This window comes from Pituophis catenifer, unplaced genomic scaffold (genome assembly GCF_029215685.1).
Source record: "Pituophis catenifer annectens isolate HBS135680 unplaced genomic scaffold, rPitCat1.0.hap2 SCAF_2, whole genome shotgun sequence".
Classification (NCBI taxonomy): Eukaryota; Metazoa; Chordata; class Lepidosauria; order Squamata; family Colubridae; genus Pituophis; species Pituophis catenifer.
The window spans coordinates 233,877,360-233,891,211 of NW_027256882.1; the positions used below are offsets into that span (position 1 = coordinate 233,877,360).

General features: G+C 34.1%; 1 protein-coding gene across 3 annotated transcripts in view; it reads left to right on the plus strand.

Moving 5' to 3' along the window:
- DAPK1 (death associated protein kinase 1) overlaps nt 1-13,852 on the plus strand; it is a 71,732-nt gene that overhangs the window by 34,374 nt on the left and 23,506 nt on the right. For all 3 annotated transcript variants that reach the window (XM_070938682.1, XM_070938684.1, XM_070938683.1), the window contains exons 6-17: nt 494-542; nt 641-667; nt 2,079-2,231; nt 3,284-3,329; nt 4,281-4,370; nt 4,944-5,036; nt 7,353-7,472; nt 7,846-7,944; nt 8,230-8,328; nt 8,835-8,933; nt 11,189-11,386; nt 12,352-12,549. In XM_070938682.1, coding sequence (XP_070794783.1) covers nt 494-542; nt 641-667; nt 2,079-2,231; nt 3,284-3,329; nt 4,281-4,370; nt 4,944-5,036; nt 7,353-7,472; nt 7,846-7,944; nt 8,230-8,328; nt 8,835-8,933; nt 11,189-11,386; nt 12,352-12,549 — 1,271 coding nt within the window. The remainder of the gene's footprint in view (nt 1-493; nt 543-640; nt 668-2,078; nt 2,232-3,283; nt 3,330-4,280; nt 4,371-4,943; nt 5,037-7,352; nt 7,473-7,845; nt 7,945-8,229; nt 8,329-8,834; nt 8,934-11,188; nt 11,387-12,351; nt 12,550-13,852) is intronic.

Sequence of the window (13,852 nt, forward strand, 5' to 3'; positions counted from 1 at the left end):
ACAGTTTGTAAGATTCAGTCCTGCTGAATTCGGTAAGGTTTCCTCTCTGGTAAGCATGTATTTATAAAATTGGAGCCTTAATGGGATGCCCAAATAGAGCTAAAGTGGATCTAGCTTGACTACCTCTCACCTAATCAATAAAAAAGTAACATTTGAGAGTAAATGTACAGATTTATGGCAAATTTCAATTGAACAGTTGTTAAAGTTTCAATCAGGCTATATTGAACAAATGCTTACTGCAAACACAGATTTTACTGGTCTAAACTAATGTAGCTTCCTTAAAATTGGTAAAAATTGTTCTAGCTGTCTGCATTTTTCCCTCACTCTTTCTAGAAAGTGGAAATTAGATTCTAAGTAATGTTTACAGCTAATAGAATGTATTTATTAATATTTCAGCTGCCATACAGAACAAATATTAATATCAAACTCTGCTCTATTATTTATGTGTGTGGGTTTTTTTTTTAAAAAAACTAATAAATACTTTATTTCTTAGCTCCTGAAATAGTAAACTATGAACCACTTGGTCTTGAGGCAGATATGTGGTAAGTTCTCAATTTTTTTCTGGCATTTGTTGGTAATTTTTATAGGAGGCTTTTAGCACTGAAAAATACCTTTTTCCTTCTCCCATATTTCTTTGCAGGAGCATTGGTGTAATAACTTACATTCTGTAAGTATCAACATCCTAATGTGTGTGTTTTTTTGTAATTACCTCAATATTATTCAGTCCTGTAACTGATAATCTCTTCTGTTTACAACCATAGAAATCTTCTTATGAAATTAGCTTGAAATACTTGCAGAAATACTTATATGAAAACATACTTCAGAATATAGTGAATAGAAAGTGTAAACTGTACTAAGCATTATTTTGATATTTGGAGATATAATTTGGTATATCTTAAATGTACTTTTCCATCTCCATGAAGTGAAATACCTGAATATTGTTAGATTCTAGTCCAGCCAACACAGAAAAAAGGTCAGAGCTGTAGAGTATAATCTACATGTAGGACCATGGATTTTCCATTTCTAAATTATGATGTTAAAAACAGATATAAATTACTTTAAGTGCCTCCACTTGCTGGTTTAATGATTAAAGAAACCTATTTGCAAATTGTTAAAAATCCTGGTGCTTGATTTCCATTTAGTGATATAGATGGTGGTGGTATCAATAAAAGTCTATTTTGAATGAAGCAAGTAATGAGTCCACCATTTAAGGTGCCTCCAAAATGAGCATTGTTATCAAGCATCCTTTTTCATTGTAAATTTGATGAAAGAGATAAACCGGGGAGGAAACAGATTGCTGAAGCAGCAGAGGACGACAGCGTGGTTAAGACTAGAGAACAGTGGTTCAACAGGAGACTTGCTTTGCCTCTTTTAAATGAGCTTGGTTTTTTTTTTTAAAGCAACATACAGAAGAAATCTGTATATTTTAAAAGGCAAGATCAATTTGGGGGGAATCTGTCTACCACTTTTGGCCTGAGTACATGCATTGAGCACTACTGAAACTAGAACAGAAGAAAACAAGCTGTGATTTTCCACCGCCCACCCTTTTTCTATGTGAAAGTGAAGGGGGTGTTAATGTTTAAAGTAATGTTAATCAACTTGAATTGAAATTATTATAGGGCACATAAATTTTTTTGACAGGTGGAGATAAAAATATTATTTTACAGTTTTAAAGGGTTATTTGTATTTTAATTAGTAATTTTATTAGTAAAAAATTAGTTTATTTGATGTGGTTCATCCCATTGTGTGGATGTCTACGCTCACGGCATAGCCATGTTAAATTTATGCCTCTGTTTATTTATTCCAAATACTCTGAACTATTGTTTGATTCCTAATTTACATTGGCCCGAGCATTGGTGATTTATGTATTTTTAATTTAAGAATATTTTTTTTATTTCAGCATATTTATTTGGCCCCAACTCATTCTCAGTCACTAAAAAAGATAAAAACCCAATATAAAAACAATAATAATTTACTGACATTTATATTTCCTCTGCTCCAAATAGATTCTAGAACTGAGATGTTTCTGTTCAAGACATGCAGCACCATACTTACTGTGCCAAAATTAATTTTTGCAGATTAAGTGGCGCTTCGCCATTTCTTGGAGAGACAAAACAAGAAACGTTAGCCAATGTGTCTGCAGTGAATTATGACTTTGAGGAAGAATTCTTTAACAATACCAGTGCTCTAGCTAAAGATTTTATAAGGCGACTTCTAATAAAAGACCCAAAGTGAGTTTTTTTCATTGATTATTTGGGATGGGTATGATCTTTTTTTTATTTTATGCTTTAAATTATGCTTCTCAGCCAAGCTGGCACATAGCAGCAGCAACATTAGGGCCACTTGAGGAAAATTACGAGAACATCCAGTTATGGGAGGTGGAGGTTATGGGTATAATACAGGTAATCCTGAAGTTTCAACCACAATTGAGCCCAAAATTTCTGCTGCTAAGCAAGAGAGTTGCTAAATGTGTTATGTCCCAATTTCATCACAGTTGTTAAGTGAACCACTGCAGTTGTTAAGTAAACCATATGATTGTTAAACAAATCTGGCTTCCCCCATTGACTTTGCTTGTCAGAAACCAGCTGGGAAGGTCGCAAATGATGATCACATGACCCCCAAGGACAGTGCAACTGTCACAAATTCATGCCAGTTGCCAAGCATCCAAATTTTGATCATGTGACCATGGGGATGCTGCAACAGTCGTAAGTGTGATAACCGGTCATAAGTCACTTTTCAGTATCGTCGTAACTGCTAATAGTCACTAAACAAATGGTTGTAAGACTACCTGTACACAATTTCATCAGTTCATCAACTGGTATACTGACCTTCTAACTGCATTGCATACTTCCAATATGATAACCTAAGTGCCTTCTGCAACAATCTAGTTGGAAATATCTATGTTTCTAAACGTAAGCTTTATTTCTTTTGAAACTAGTGACATGTTTGCCACTTCATTGTCCTGGACTTCATTAAATTAACACTTCGGAAAAAAATTGCACTGAGACACTTATGATGACTTGTTTTTACTTATCACATTCTAGTATTAAATAGATACGTTTTTAAAAAGTTTCATGAAGAATGCACCAGGATCAGTACTGTGTGATGTTGCTAGAATTAATACGATATAGTGGGTTTATAATGGCTGAAAATGCTAGAGTGGGACTAGAAGATAACTTTTAAATTCTGCCCAGTGGGTTTACAGTTGTAAAGTTATAAGTAGGTGAAGAAAATAGAATAAGAGAGTTACATTGGCTTAATTAATTTGTTTCTCATTTAAAAGGAAGAGAATGACTATTCAAGACAGCTTGCAACATCCATGGATCAAGGTCAGCATGTAATACATAATACAGCATGTAATATACACAAATACCCAGGCATAGGATCTGGGTATTTGTGGGACCGCCTTCTGCCGCCGATAGCCTCCCACTGGCCAGTACGCTCCCACAGAGAGGGACTCCTCAGGGTGCCGTCAGCCAGGCAGTGTCAGCTGGCGACTCGCAGGGGGAGGGCCTTCTCTGTGGCAGTACCTGCCCTCTGGAACGATTTGCCCCCGGAGATACACATGATACCAGATCTCCAGGCTTTTTGCCGTGCCCTAAGAACTTTTCTTTTCCACCAAGCAGGGCTGGCGTAAACCTCCCCCCACCTTTTGAGATGTTAGATTTTTAATTGTCTATGGGTTTTAGTTGGGATGTTTTAAATTTTGGGCCAAAGTTGTGTAATTCTTTTAAAAAATTTTAAATTCTGTATTGGAATGTTTTTTTTTATTTTTGGCTGTGCACCGCCCTGAGTCCAGCAGGAGAAGGGCAGTTTTATTGCTCCTATTTGTATTTTTGTTTGCTTTTTGAGGCATACAAGTATAAGCATTTTCTTGCGTCCTCTAAGGCACTGCAATCAAATTGTTTTCTTCCTATATAGTGTATTTTTAATAGTTATTCTAACCCTTGAACAAAATCAATTTTCCCTGCATTATCAAAGAGGAAAGAATACAATAGAATGTAGTAAAAATAGAAGTTGATCCATAGGAATTATATGTCAGAGAAATATATTGTACTGCACACTTGCATAAAACAACTGCTTATGTATATTCTGTAGTTGACAGGCAATAAATTCTGCCCTGAATTCTTCTTCTCCTTGGACTAAGGATTATAGTATTTTGTGGTGCCAGTGCCTCCTAAATTAACACATGAATTTGAAAACCTGGACTTTAACTGTAACATATGACAACCTTAACCATGACAGTAGTATTTCAAAGTGTTATTTTAATTTTCTCACAGCCAAAAGATACGCTGCAAGCCCTAAGTAGAAAAGCCTCTGCAGTAAATATGGAAAAATTCAAAAAGTTTGCTGCACGAAGAAAATGGAAAGTAAGGTTAATAATTATTTACAATAATGCAATTTAGCTTTGTCTAAGATATACAAGAATATGTGCTATTATAATAAAAATATTAAAAGACTGATCAGCGGCTAAATTTAATATAAATATTCAATTTTCTGTCTCTTGCTTTTAATTAGTAATAATGCAATATCATCTGTTCATTAATCTGAGCAATGTAGGTTTCTAAACATATGCAGTATTTCCACTGTAGCTCGGAAGAAAAAGGAAGTAACAAAGTTGTAAGAATGAGATATGCATAAAAATTTCAAAAGCAATAACATACCACAAAGGATGTGGTATGTTATTACTAATCAGAATGGATTACTGATAGTAATTACTATCAGAATGGATATGAGATTGAAATATCTATCTCTCAATACAATCATGATTTTTGACACTTAAGAACTTGTTCTAAACTGCTTCTCATTAAAATTTTGAATTGCCAACAAACTACAAATCAGTGTTTAGTAACCTACATTTTAATATATCATTTTCCTATGATAGATTTCATGTGACATAAATTTCCTCAGAAATAAATGTTTGCTTCTTTTTTTAATAAAAGCAATCAGTGCGTCTAATATCATTATGCCAAAGATTATCAAGATCATTTTTGTCCAGAAGTAACATGAGTGTGGCCAGAAGTGATGATACTCTGGTAAGTAGACACATGCAATTTGATAATTTTCTTAGGAAATTTTGGCTGTAGTATAAAATGTATGCAAATCAGGATTCAATTTTATTTAACTGTATTGATAAATTGAATTTCAGGTTTCATAGGGATTACTAGTAAGGAATTAATGATATGTCTATCAAGCAGCCATCTCCAAATTGGGGATATATACAATACAGCTACCATAAACATAACTTGCCAAGTGGCTGGGAATCTTGGGAGTTGGTCTGAACCTTAAAAGTATCTTGATGAACAAAGCTAATATAACTGAGCTTCCATCTCAGGTTTCCAATCTTTATTGTATGCACTGTTTGTACATAACTATTTATATCTTTAATATACTAAAGTGAGCAAGAAAGAGATTAGATGTAACCCTAGATTTACAGTTACAGTTGAGCCCAAAATTTTCATTGCTAAGTAAGACAATTGTTAAGTGAGTTTTGCCTCATTTTACAGTCTTTCTTGCCACAGTTATTAAGTAAATCATTGTTAATTGATTGAATTGATACTAATTAAGTAAATTAGTAATGTGGTTGTAAAGTGAATCTGGCATCCCCATTGACTTTGCTTGTAAGAAAGTCACAAAAAGTGATCACATGACCCCAGGACACTGCAACCATCACAAATACATGCCAGTTGCCAAGTGTGCAAATTTAGATCCTGTGACCATAAGGTTCTTGCAATTGTCTTAAGTGTGAAGAATGGCCATTGTAATTTCAAACAGTCACAAAAGGAGTGGTTGTAAATCAAAGATTACCTATATCTTTTTCTTGGTTAAATTAAATGCAGCTTACCATTACTACACTGGGCCAAGTTGTGATAATTTGTGTGAATTTTTAGTGAAATGAGCCCGACATACTACCATTTAAAATTCTAGCTTCTTAAATGAATAAGAATTTAAAGAATTCACAGCAAAGTTATAACAATATACCATAGAACAGTGGTCCCCAACCTTTTTGGCTTAGCAGCCTGGAGGGAGAGGGGCTAGTTCCTTGTGAGTGGCAGGGACCTTTGTGCACGAGTGCAAGACGGCTGCCATTTGCAGAAGGGGAGCTTCATGTGGGAGGGCAAGCAGCCGCCGCTCACATAAGGGAAGCTTCATGCACTAGTGGAAGACGGACACCACTCACGTGATGAGAGCCTCACCATGCACTGGTACACTGCCTGTGTGTCCTGGTTCCAAACAGGCTGCGGCCCAGGCATTGGGGACCCCTGCCATAAAAAATTAAAACTAGGAAGTGGTTGTTTCAAGCCTAATAGAAGGTCTACTAGATAACTTAGAATTAAATTAGAATTTCTCTTTACATAAAATTTACATTCTGAAAAAATGTAACAGTTCTTTGTAGCCCTTAGTAAATAGGATGGTTTGAGAATATATAATTCAGTTACAGTTACAATTTAAAGCAGAGTATATTGCCTTTATTTATATTGACCTCCTGAGGCTTCTATTCAAATGTATAAATCTATAGGATATATACTTAATACAATTTGGATACCTTTATTTTCTTAAATAGTTGATATATGTACTGAACAAATTTGTTCTTGAAAAGGAAATGTATAAGAAATTTTGCAGAGTGATCCTTTTTTCTTTTTGTCCATCTGCTGATTTTCTAATTATTGTAAATGAAATTTCTACTTGCTGTAGGGTACTTTTAAAGCCAATTCAGTTACTAAACCAACTTTCAGAAGATGAATTTCAATCTTGACCTCTTGTGACGTAAAATATAAATAAACATAAGACTACTGTTGCAGGACTGCAACATTTAAATTAAGTAATTTTTTACTTCTGCAAAATCTTTGCTGCTCGCTCTAGCACATGTTGAAATGTTTTAGAAAACAAGACAGACACTTAATACAAAATACAGAAAAGGAGTAAAAAATACTGAACTAAAAAAAATGAAAGTCATGAGATTAATATATATATATATAAATAAACCTGTTTGGCCTCAAGACTTTTCATTATATTTCTTCATGCATTACCTCTTTATACTTACAAAATGGACACTTTAAGAAAGTAAAAATCTCCTTAGATTAGAACAAAGTTGCTAAATGTTAGATGTTTGCAGTGACACTGAAGAACTTCTTTCAAGATTGAGCCATTTGAAAATGCATATAGTGTAGCAGCACAATTCCTATTAAGAATACTGTAGTAATCCTGTCAGAACTGCAATATATTGCTATGGCCTTGTTTTGCTTTGTTTGCTATTTATAAGGGTACTTAGCCCTCAAATTAATTATCTTTTTATTTCCTATTACCCCCTCCATTTACAACTCTATGCTTCATTTTGCTTAATTTATGAGGACGAGGAAGATTCGTTCGTAATGAAGGCCATCATTCATGCTATCAATGATGACAATGTTCCTGGCCTTCAGCATCTTTTGGGGTCTTTGACCAATTATGATGTCAATCAACCAAACAAGGTATGTTGTTGTTGTCTGGTTAGTTGCTCAGTGTTTAAAAATATGTGGAGGAAAAGATTTATCTTTTGTATAAGATAACAGAATGTTTTATAATATATTGAGAAAATATGCATTGTTTTCTAGTATGCTGTTAATGTATTAAATACCAAGCATACATCACTGCATTGATTCATCTGTAATCATATCTTTGTTACTTATGTTCTCTCCCCCAAATTTAATAGAAATAAACTAAGCAGTATGAAAACTTTTCCAAAATAAATAAGAAAATGCATTATATAAGTTCAAAACTGAGCACTGTTAAGTCTATAGAATTATGTTCTAATTGTACTGCTATGGACTCCTTATAGAATTCCACATTGTTGTTTTTCCCTAGCATGGAACACCTCCATTTCTGATTGCTTCTGGATGTGGGAATATTCAGATGCTCCAGTTATTTCTAAAGCGAGGTGCCCGCGTTGACGTCCAAGATAAGGTGGGAAACTAATTGATCATTGCTAATAAAATAAAACATGTGACATATTGATAGTGTAGTGTAGAAGGATAGAGATTAAATATCCGTGTTTTATAACTGATCATTGTAGATTATGAACATTGTTTTAGTTAATTCAGGTTCAAATTACAATCTTGCAAGTTCTTCCTTTTCAATCCATGAGCTATATCTGTCTGACGTCAAACTATAATTCTGAGGATGTATGCAACAAATTGTTGAAATTAGTGTATGGTTTTGTTGATTATTACCATAAAATATTTTGGACAGGCAGGATCCAATGCAATATACTGGGCGTCTCGGCATGGTCACATAGAAACTCTGAAATTTCTCCATACAAATAAATGTCCTTTGGATGTAAGAGACAAGGTAAGGAAAAAAGTTTCATTTTTTTTCCAATTTAAAAAAAATATCATGTATTCTAATTTTTAATAAGCTACATTTTTGCTAAGTGGGCACATTTAAAATTTAAGAGCAAGTAATGGAAAATCTAATTTATTCATAGAACATTAGCTATGGTAGGAAGAGAAGAAAAAAAAATTTTGAAAAGAGTTTCACTTGTGGAGAAGAGCTGCTTTAAGGTTGTTCTTTACAACTCCCATATATCTAGTTTTTTAGGTGCTGGTAGACATAGTTGAGTTCATGAGCTGTATTTCCATATTATTCTGACTTAACCATAAAATACAACCATATTTTGTTAAGCATGTTGTGCAGTCATAACTTATATTTTTTCCAGTGAATTATGCAAATGAAGAAAATTAAATTAGTGGAGTTAATCATTGGAAATTGTATTATGTAAATGCAGTCATACTGTAGGTATTTTCAACAGTCTGGTATAAGAAATGATATTTGCATGTGGTTGTCTTCAAATACAGTCTGGGGAAACTGCACTCCATGTGGCTTCTCGATATGGTCATGTTGAAGTAGTTCAATACCTCTGTAGCATTGGATCAAATTCTAATTTTCAAGATAAAGTGAGTAATGAAGATTTATTTATACAGATTTTTGTGAAGTGAAAGTAGCTTCTGAAATGTAAATATAGTTGTGAAGTGCTTTCTTGTTTAAAATTGTTAATAAACTCAGAAATATAAAAGGCTTGTCTTTGTAATAAGTCAGGATTTTGGTCTTCCGCTATACTTTTTTCTATATAATATCGCTATTCAGGCTTGAAAAGAATGTCAACTTTAAAAGTTCTCTCTACATCATTCCACAGGCTCTGCACTATATATTAATTATTTAAAACACCTAAGAAAGTCAATCTTGTAATATTACTTGTGAACAGGGGTGAAATGTAAAATTTGTTACTACTAGTTCTGTGGGCGTGGCTTGGTAGAGGGGGTTAATGTGACGGTGGGCGTGGCCAATTTTTTTTTTCTAAGCATTTTTTCTAATGCTTTGAAAAGCCTCTGCCAATCAGGCAACTCAGCTGGGGTCGTCAGAGAGGCATTTTAAAAAATACCTCTCTGCTATCAGATAATTCAGCTGGGGTCGTCAGAGAGGCATTTTAAAAAATACCTCTCTGCCGATCAGGCAACTCATCTGGGAGTTGCCAGAGACTTTTCAAAGCATTTTTTTTACCACCTCTTCAGCCAAGAGGTTGCAGAGAAAAATGCTTTGAAAAGCCTCATGATGATCCCAGCTGAGCTGTGCGATCATCAGAGGCTTTTTTTTTTTTTACTTTTAAAAGCATTTTTTTCTTCGGAAGAAGTTGTAGAAAAAATGCTTTTAAAAGTAAAAAAAAAAAAAGCCTCTGATGATCGTGCGGCTCAGCTGGGCATGGGGGGGCAGGGATTTTTGCTACCGGTTCTCCGAACCACCCGCTGCCATCGCTACCGGATCGGGCAATCCGGTCTGAACTGGGAGCATTTCACCCCTGCTTGTGAAGAAATAAGGACCTGATATAAACTTGAGATTTTGTAGAGAACTAGCCAACTTTGGCATTGATTTTTTAATTTATAATTGTCTAGTTCAGTCACTTGAATTGATTAATAATACTATGAGTTCATATCTAAGTTGTAGTCTGTAAATGTTGAAAGCTACTGCATATGTGTACATTGTGGACTATAGAATTAACTATTGAATAAACACATCAGTTATTGAGCCAGTAATTCATTAGAAGAATCAAAAGCTGAATCATAGTTTATACACAAAATTCAAACTAATAACCAAAAATGTCAGAATTTGAAGCAAAGTCCATTGTAGTCTAAGGTTAAGATTGCAATAATGAATCAGGCCTCGGATGAGTTTGGAAGCTGGTAATTTTTTTAGTTAAAAGCCTGAAACTGCAACTTTGTAAGCCTGAGTTTTTAGAAACCTAGCCAATGTTCATTGGTAGCCATTAAAGAGACTCTTGGAAAGATCTTATTGCTGGGTGGATCTTTATTTTCAAAGGATTGCCCTCTTTTTGGTCCTGTCTGAGTGTGCGTGTGCATGTGTGTGTATATGAAAAATTCATTGTGAACATATGAGCTGGAACTACTGATTGTTTTGCTCTGGTTTTTTTCCCCAAAACAAGACTATGATATAGGCTGAGTTGAAAAGGCATGGTGATCCAAAGTCACACACGTGAGTTTCCCTGGCTGAGGATAGACTTAAACCTGGGCCTCCTGAGTACTAGTCGAACCTCGAAACACTATACCATGCTGGACAGTTATTCACGTGATAGAACATTAATGTAGGGAAGGGTCCTATAACCTCTGGAGCTATAGAGTTAGATTTTAATAACAGAATAACAGGGTTGGAAGGAGAGTTCCATGGACATGGAGAAACTTGGAGGTCGTCTAGTCCAACCACTTGCCAAAGCAAGAGAATCTATACATTCCAGACTGTCCAATCTCTTCTTAAAACCTCCAGTGATGGAGCAGCCACAACTTCTGGAGGCAAGCCATTCCGCTGATTAACTATTCTCATTGTCAGAAAATTTCTCCTTATTCTAGGTTAGATCTGTCCTTGATAAGTTTCCATCTGTTACTTCCTGTCCTGCGTTCAGGCGCTTTGGAGAATAGGTTGACTCCCTCTTTTTTGTGACAGCCCCTTATATATTAGAAGACTGCTATCATATCCTATATTTATAGGATAGCTCATGAAACATGAATGAATAATGACACGGAATATAACCAGGTGACTTATTTATTGAGCCAAATTTAAAATAGTGCTTTAAATAGTGGTAAAGTAAAAAGGATGTGAGACATAAGTTTATTAATGTAAATCCTTCAAAATTACTTTATAGGAAGAAGAAACTCCTTTGCACTGTGCTGCTTGGCATGGCTATTTTCTTGTTACCAAAGCACTTTGTAAGGCAGGCTGTAATGTGAACATTAAAAATAAAGAAGGGGAAACTCCGCTTTTGACAGCTTCAGCTAGAGGTTACCATGACATTGTGGAATGCTTGGCAGAGCATGGTGCTGACCTTGATGCAACTGACAAGGTTAGTTTATGGTTGAATGAGAAACATTTAACAAGCTTTTAAATACTACAAAGCTGTATGTGTTGTGTTCTTTAATACCTCTTTGGATATAGCAGTCACTTTTTATTATTAAATAAAGGTATTATTTAAAAACTAAATATACCCATAAGCACTCCTTTTGTAAATGCAGTTATTTTTATGAGATCTCAGCACTGTATAGGATTAACTCTGCTAACTGATTTTAGTTATTTTTTTGACTTCACGGTTGACTCATATTTCAGTCTCCTTTATTGTTCAGTATCCTTCCCTTTTTTTCTTCTCATTTACTTTCAGATTTACTTTTTCAGTCTGAATGATCCCCTTTTGCTACTACATACTTTGTATAGTTATCTAAAGTATTATTCCAAATTAAGTAAAAGAAAAACCAAGTAACTAAGTGATCTCTCTCTCTCTTTTTTTTTTTTACACCAGCTCATTTATGTAGAAAGGCTCTGTAGGAGAGCTCCATTGCAAGCATTCACCTGCAGAGCCAGCTAGAGGCCATTCTAAAGTTATGACAATTCTTCCTACTCATTTGCTTTAATTTCAAACACTTGATTTCATTGTACATTCTGCCCATTTGCTTGCATTCATCATTATCTTTTATTACCATGTATTGAACAAATGTAAAATAAAACACACACATTTTTAGATAGTTTAATATTCATTTGGGAGAGAAAATGTACCTTATTTTTGCAGAAATATGGTCATTCGGGAAGGGATGCCCATTTCTTTTTCTTGAAAATAAAATCTCTTGAAATATGTGATTATTGAATTAAAAAGGAAAAAAACCCTTATTTTGCTGTAGAATTCATCCATAACTATAGCCATGTAACATATTCCATATTTATATATACATATGACAGGTATTGCCATAATAGGTCTGGAGATAGATAAATAGATTTTGTTTGCTGCAGAAGAAATAATTACCTGTGTTTATGTTTTAGGATGGACACATAGCCCTTCACCTTGCTGTACGAAGATGTCAGATGGAAGTAGTAAAAATGCTGATTAGTCGAGGTTGCTCTATAGATTTTCAAGATAGACATGGTAACACTCCTCTCCACGTAGCCTGCAAAGATGGAAACGTTCCCATTGTAATGGCACTCTGTGAAGCAAACTGTAACATCGATATGACAAACAAGGTAATAACAATAATAAATCTAATTCTATAAATATTTATCATGAGTGTACATTAAAATACCTTTTTTAAATGAACTACATTTATATTTGGGAAGAATACAGGATTTCATTTTTGTGTAGTAGCTATGTTTTAAGGACATAGAGGGATTTTTCCCTACAGACGCCAGAACCAATAGGAAAATAAATGTTGCACTGTATGATGCCATCAGCATCTGTTTGCTAGCTTTCCTAATGAAAACTCCTTTTTGTCCTTTTTTGAAACAATTATCATCTTATTTGGTTTTGAACTTTTGAAGCTGTATTATCTTGCATAGGTATCTCTTCCGTGTCATTGTTCAAATAAGCAATTAGTAGACAGTATCGGCTGTAGAATGGATTGAATATAATTAATATATCTGTATTTCCAAGTTAATTACTCAGTCACATTTTTCAATAGCAGGAATATGAATCCTCCAACCTTTCTGTCAACATGATTATCAAGCTGTTCCATTCTGTGTAACAGGTGGAATAAGAAGGTGACTGCTCTAAGCAAACCAACATTTAATTGCAAAAAAAGTGTATGGATGATAAAGGATAAAAGAATGATTATGTTTTATAAATCAGAAAAAGTTAGGGAGGATATTCCTCTTGACAAACTCTATTTTTTCTTTTTCTATTTTTTCTCATTTAATTAACCACAAACATCTGTCAGATAAAATTCTTTAGCATTTCAGTATACATTGAAAAATTAGTAATGCAATGCAAAAAAAATCTGCTGTTCTTCTAGTAATGATATTTAAAAACTCAATACCTCATATACTTGCTTTGTGGAAATGCATTAGTAAAGTGCATGAATTAAAAATTAATTCATTTTTAATTGAATTAAAATGGGGGGAATTAAAACCTAAATAACTATCTTGATTGTCTGGATTTCTCTATAGGACTATTTTTCATGGTGTTGCTGGATGATGAAAAAACAGACAGATTTGAATGTTTAGTATTGTATAATGAACATCTGAATAATGAAACCTTTTAGTTGCCAAAAAAAGCAGTTGATTTCAAAAGTGCTAGCATTAAGGAACATTTTTTAATTTTAGAGAATTAAATAGAATTACAGTATAGTTTTGTCATCTAAAATAAAACCCTGTGACCTTCTGTGCTAAAACTTCAAAATGAAAACATTGGATTTTTGGCTGATCTTATGAAATCATATATTTGGATCATTTTTAAGTGTAAATGTCACCAGCTGCCAAGTAAAAAGTTTATGTAAATCAGGCCTCTGTCTTCTTCTATTAGTGTAATCTTGACTGATTGAGCAATTAAAAA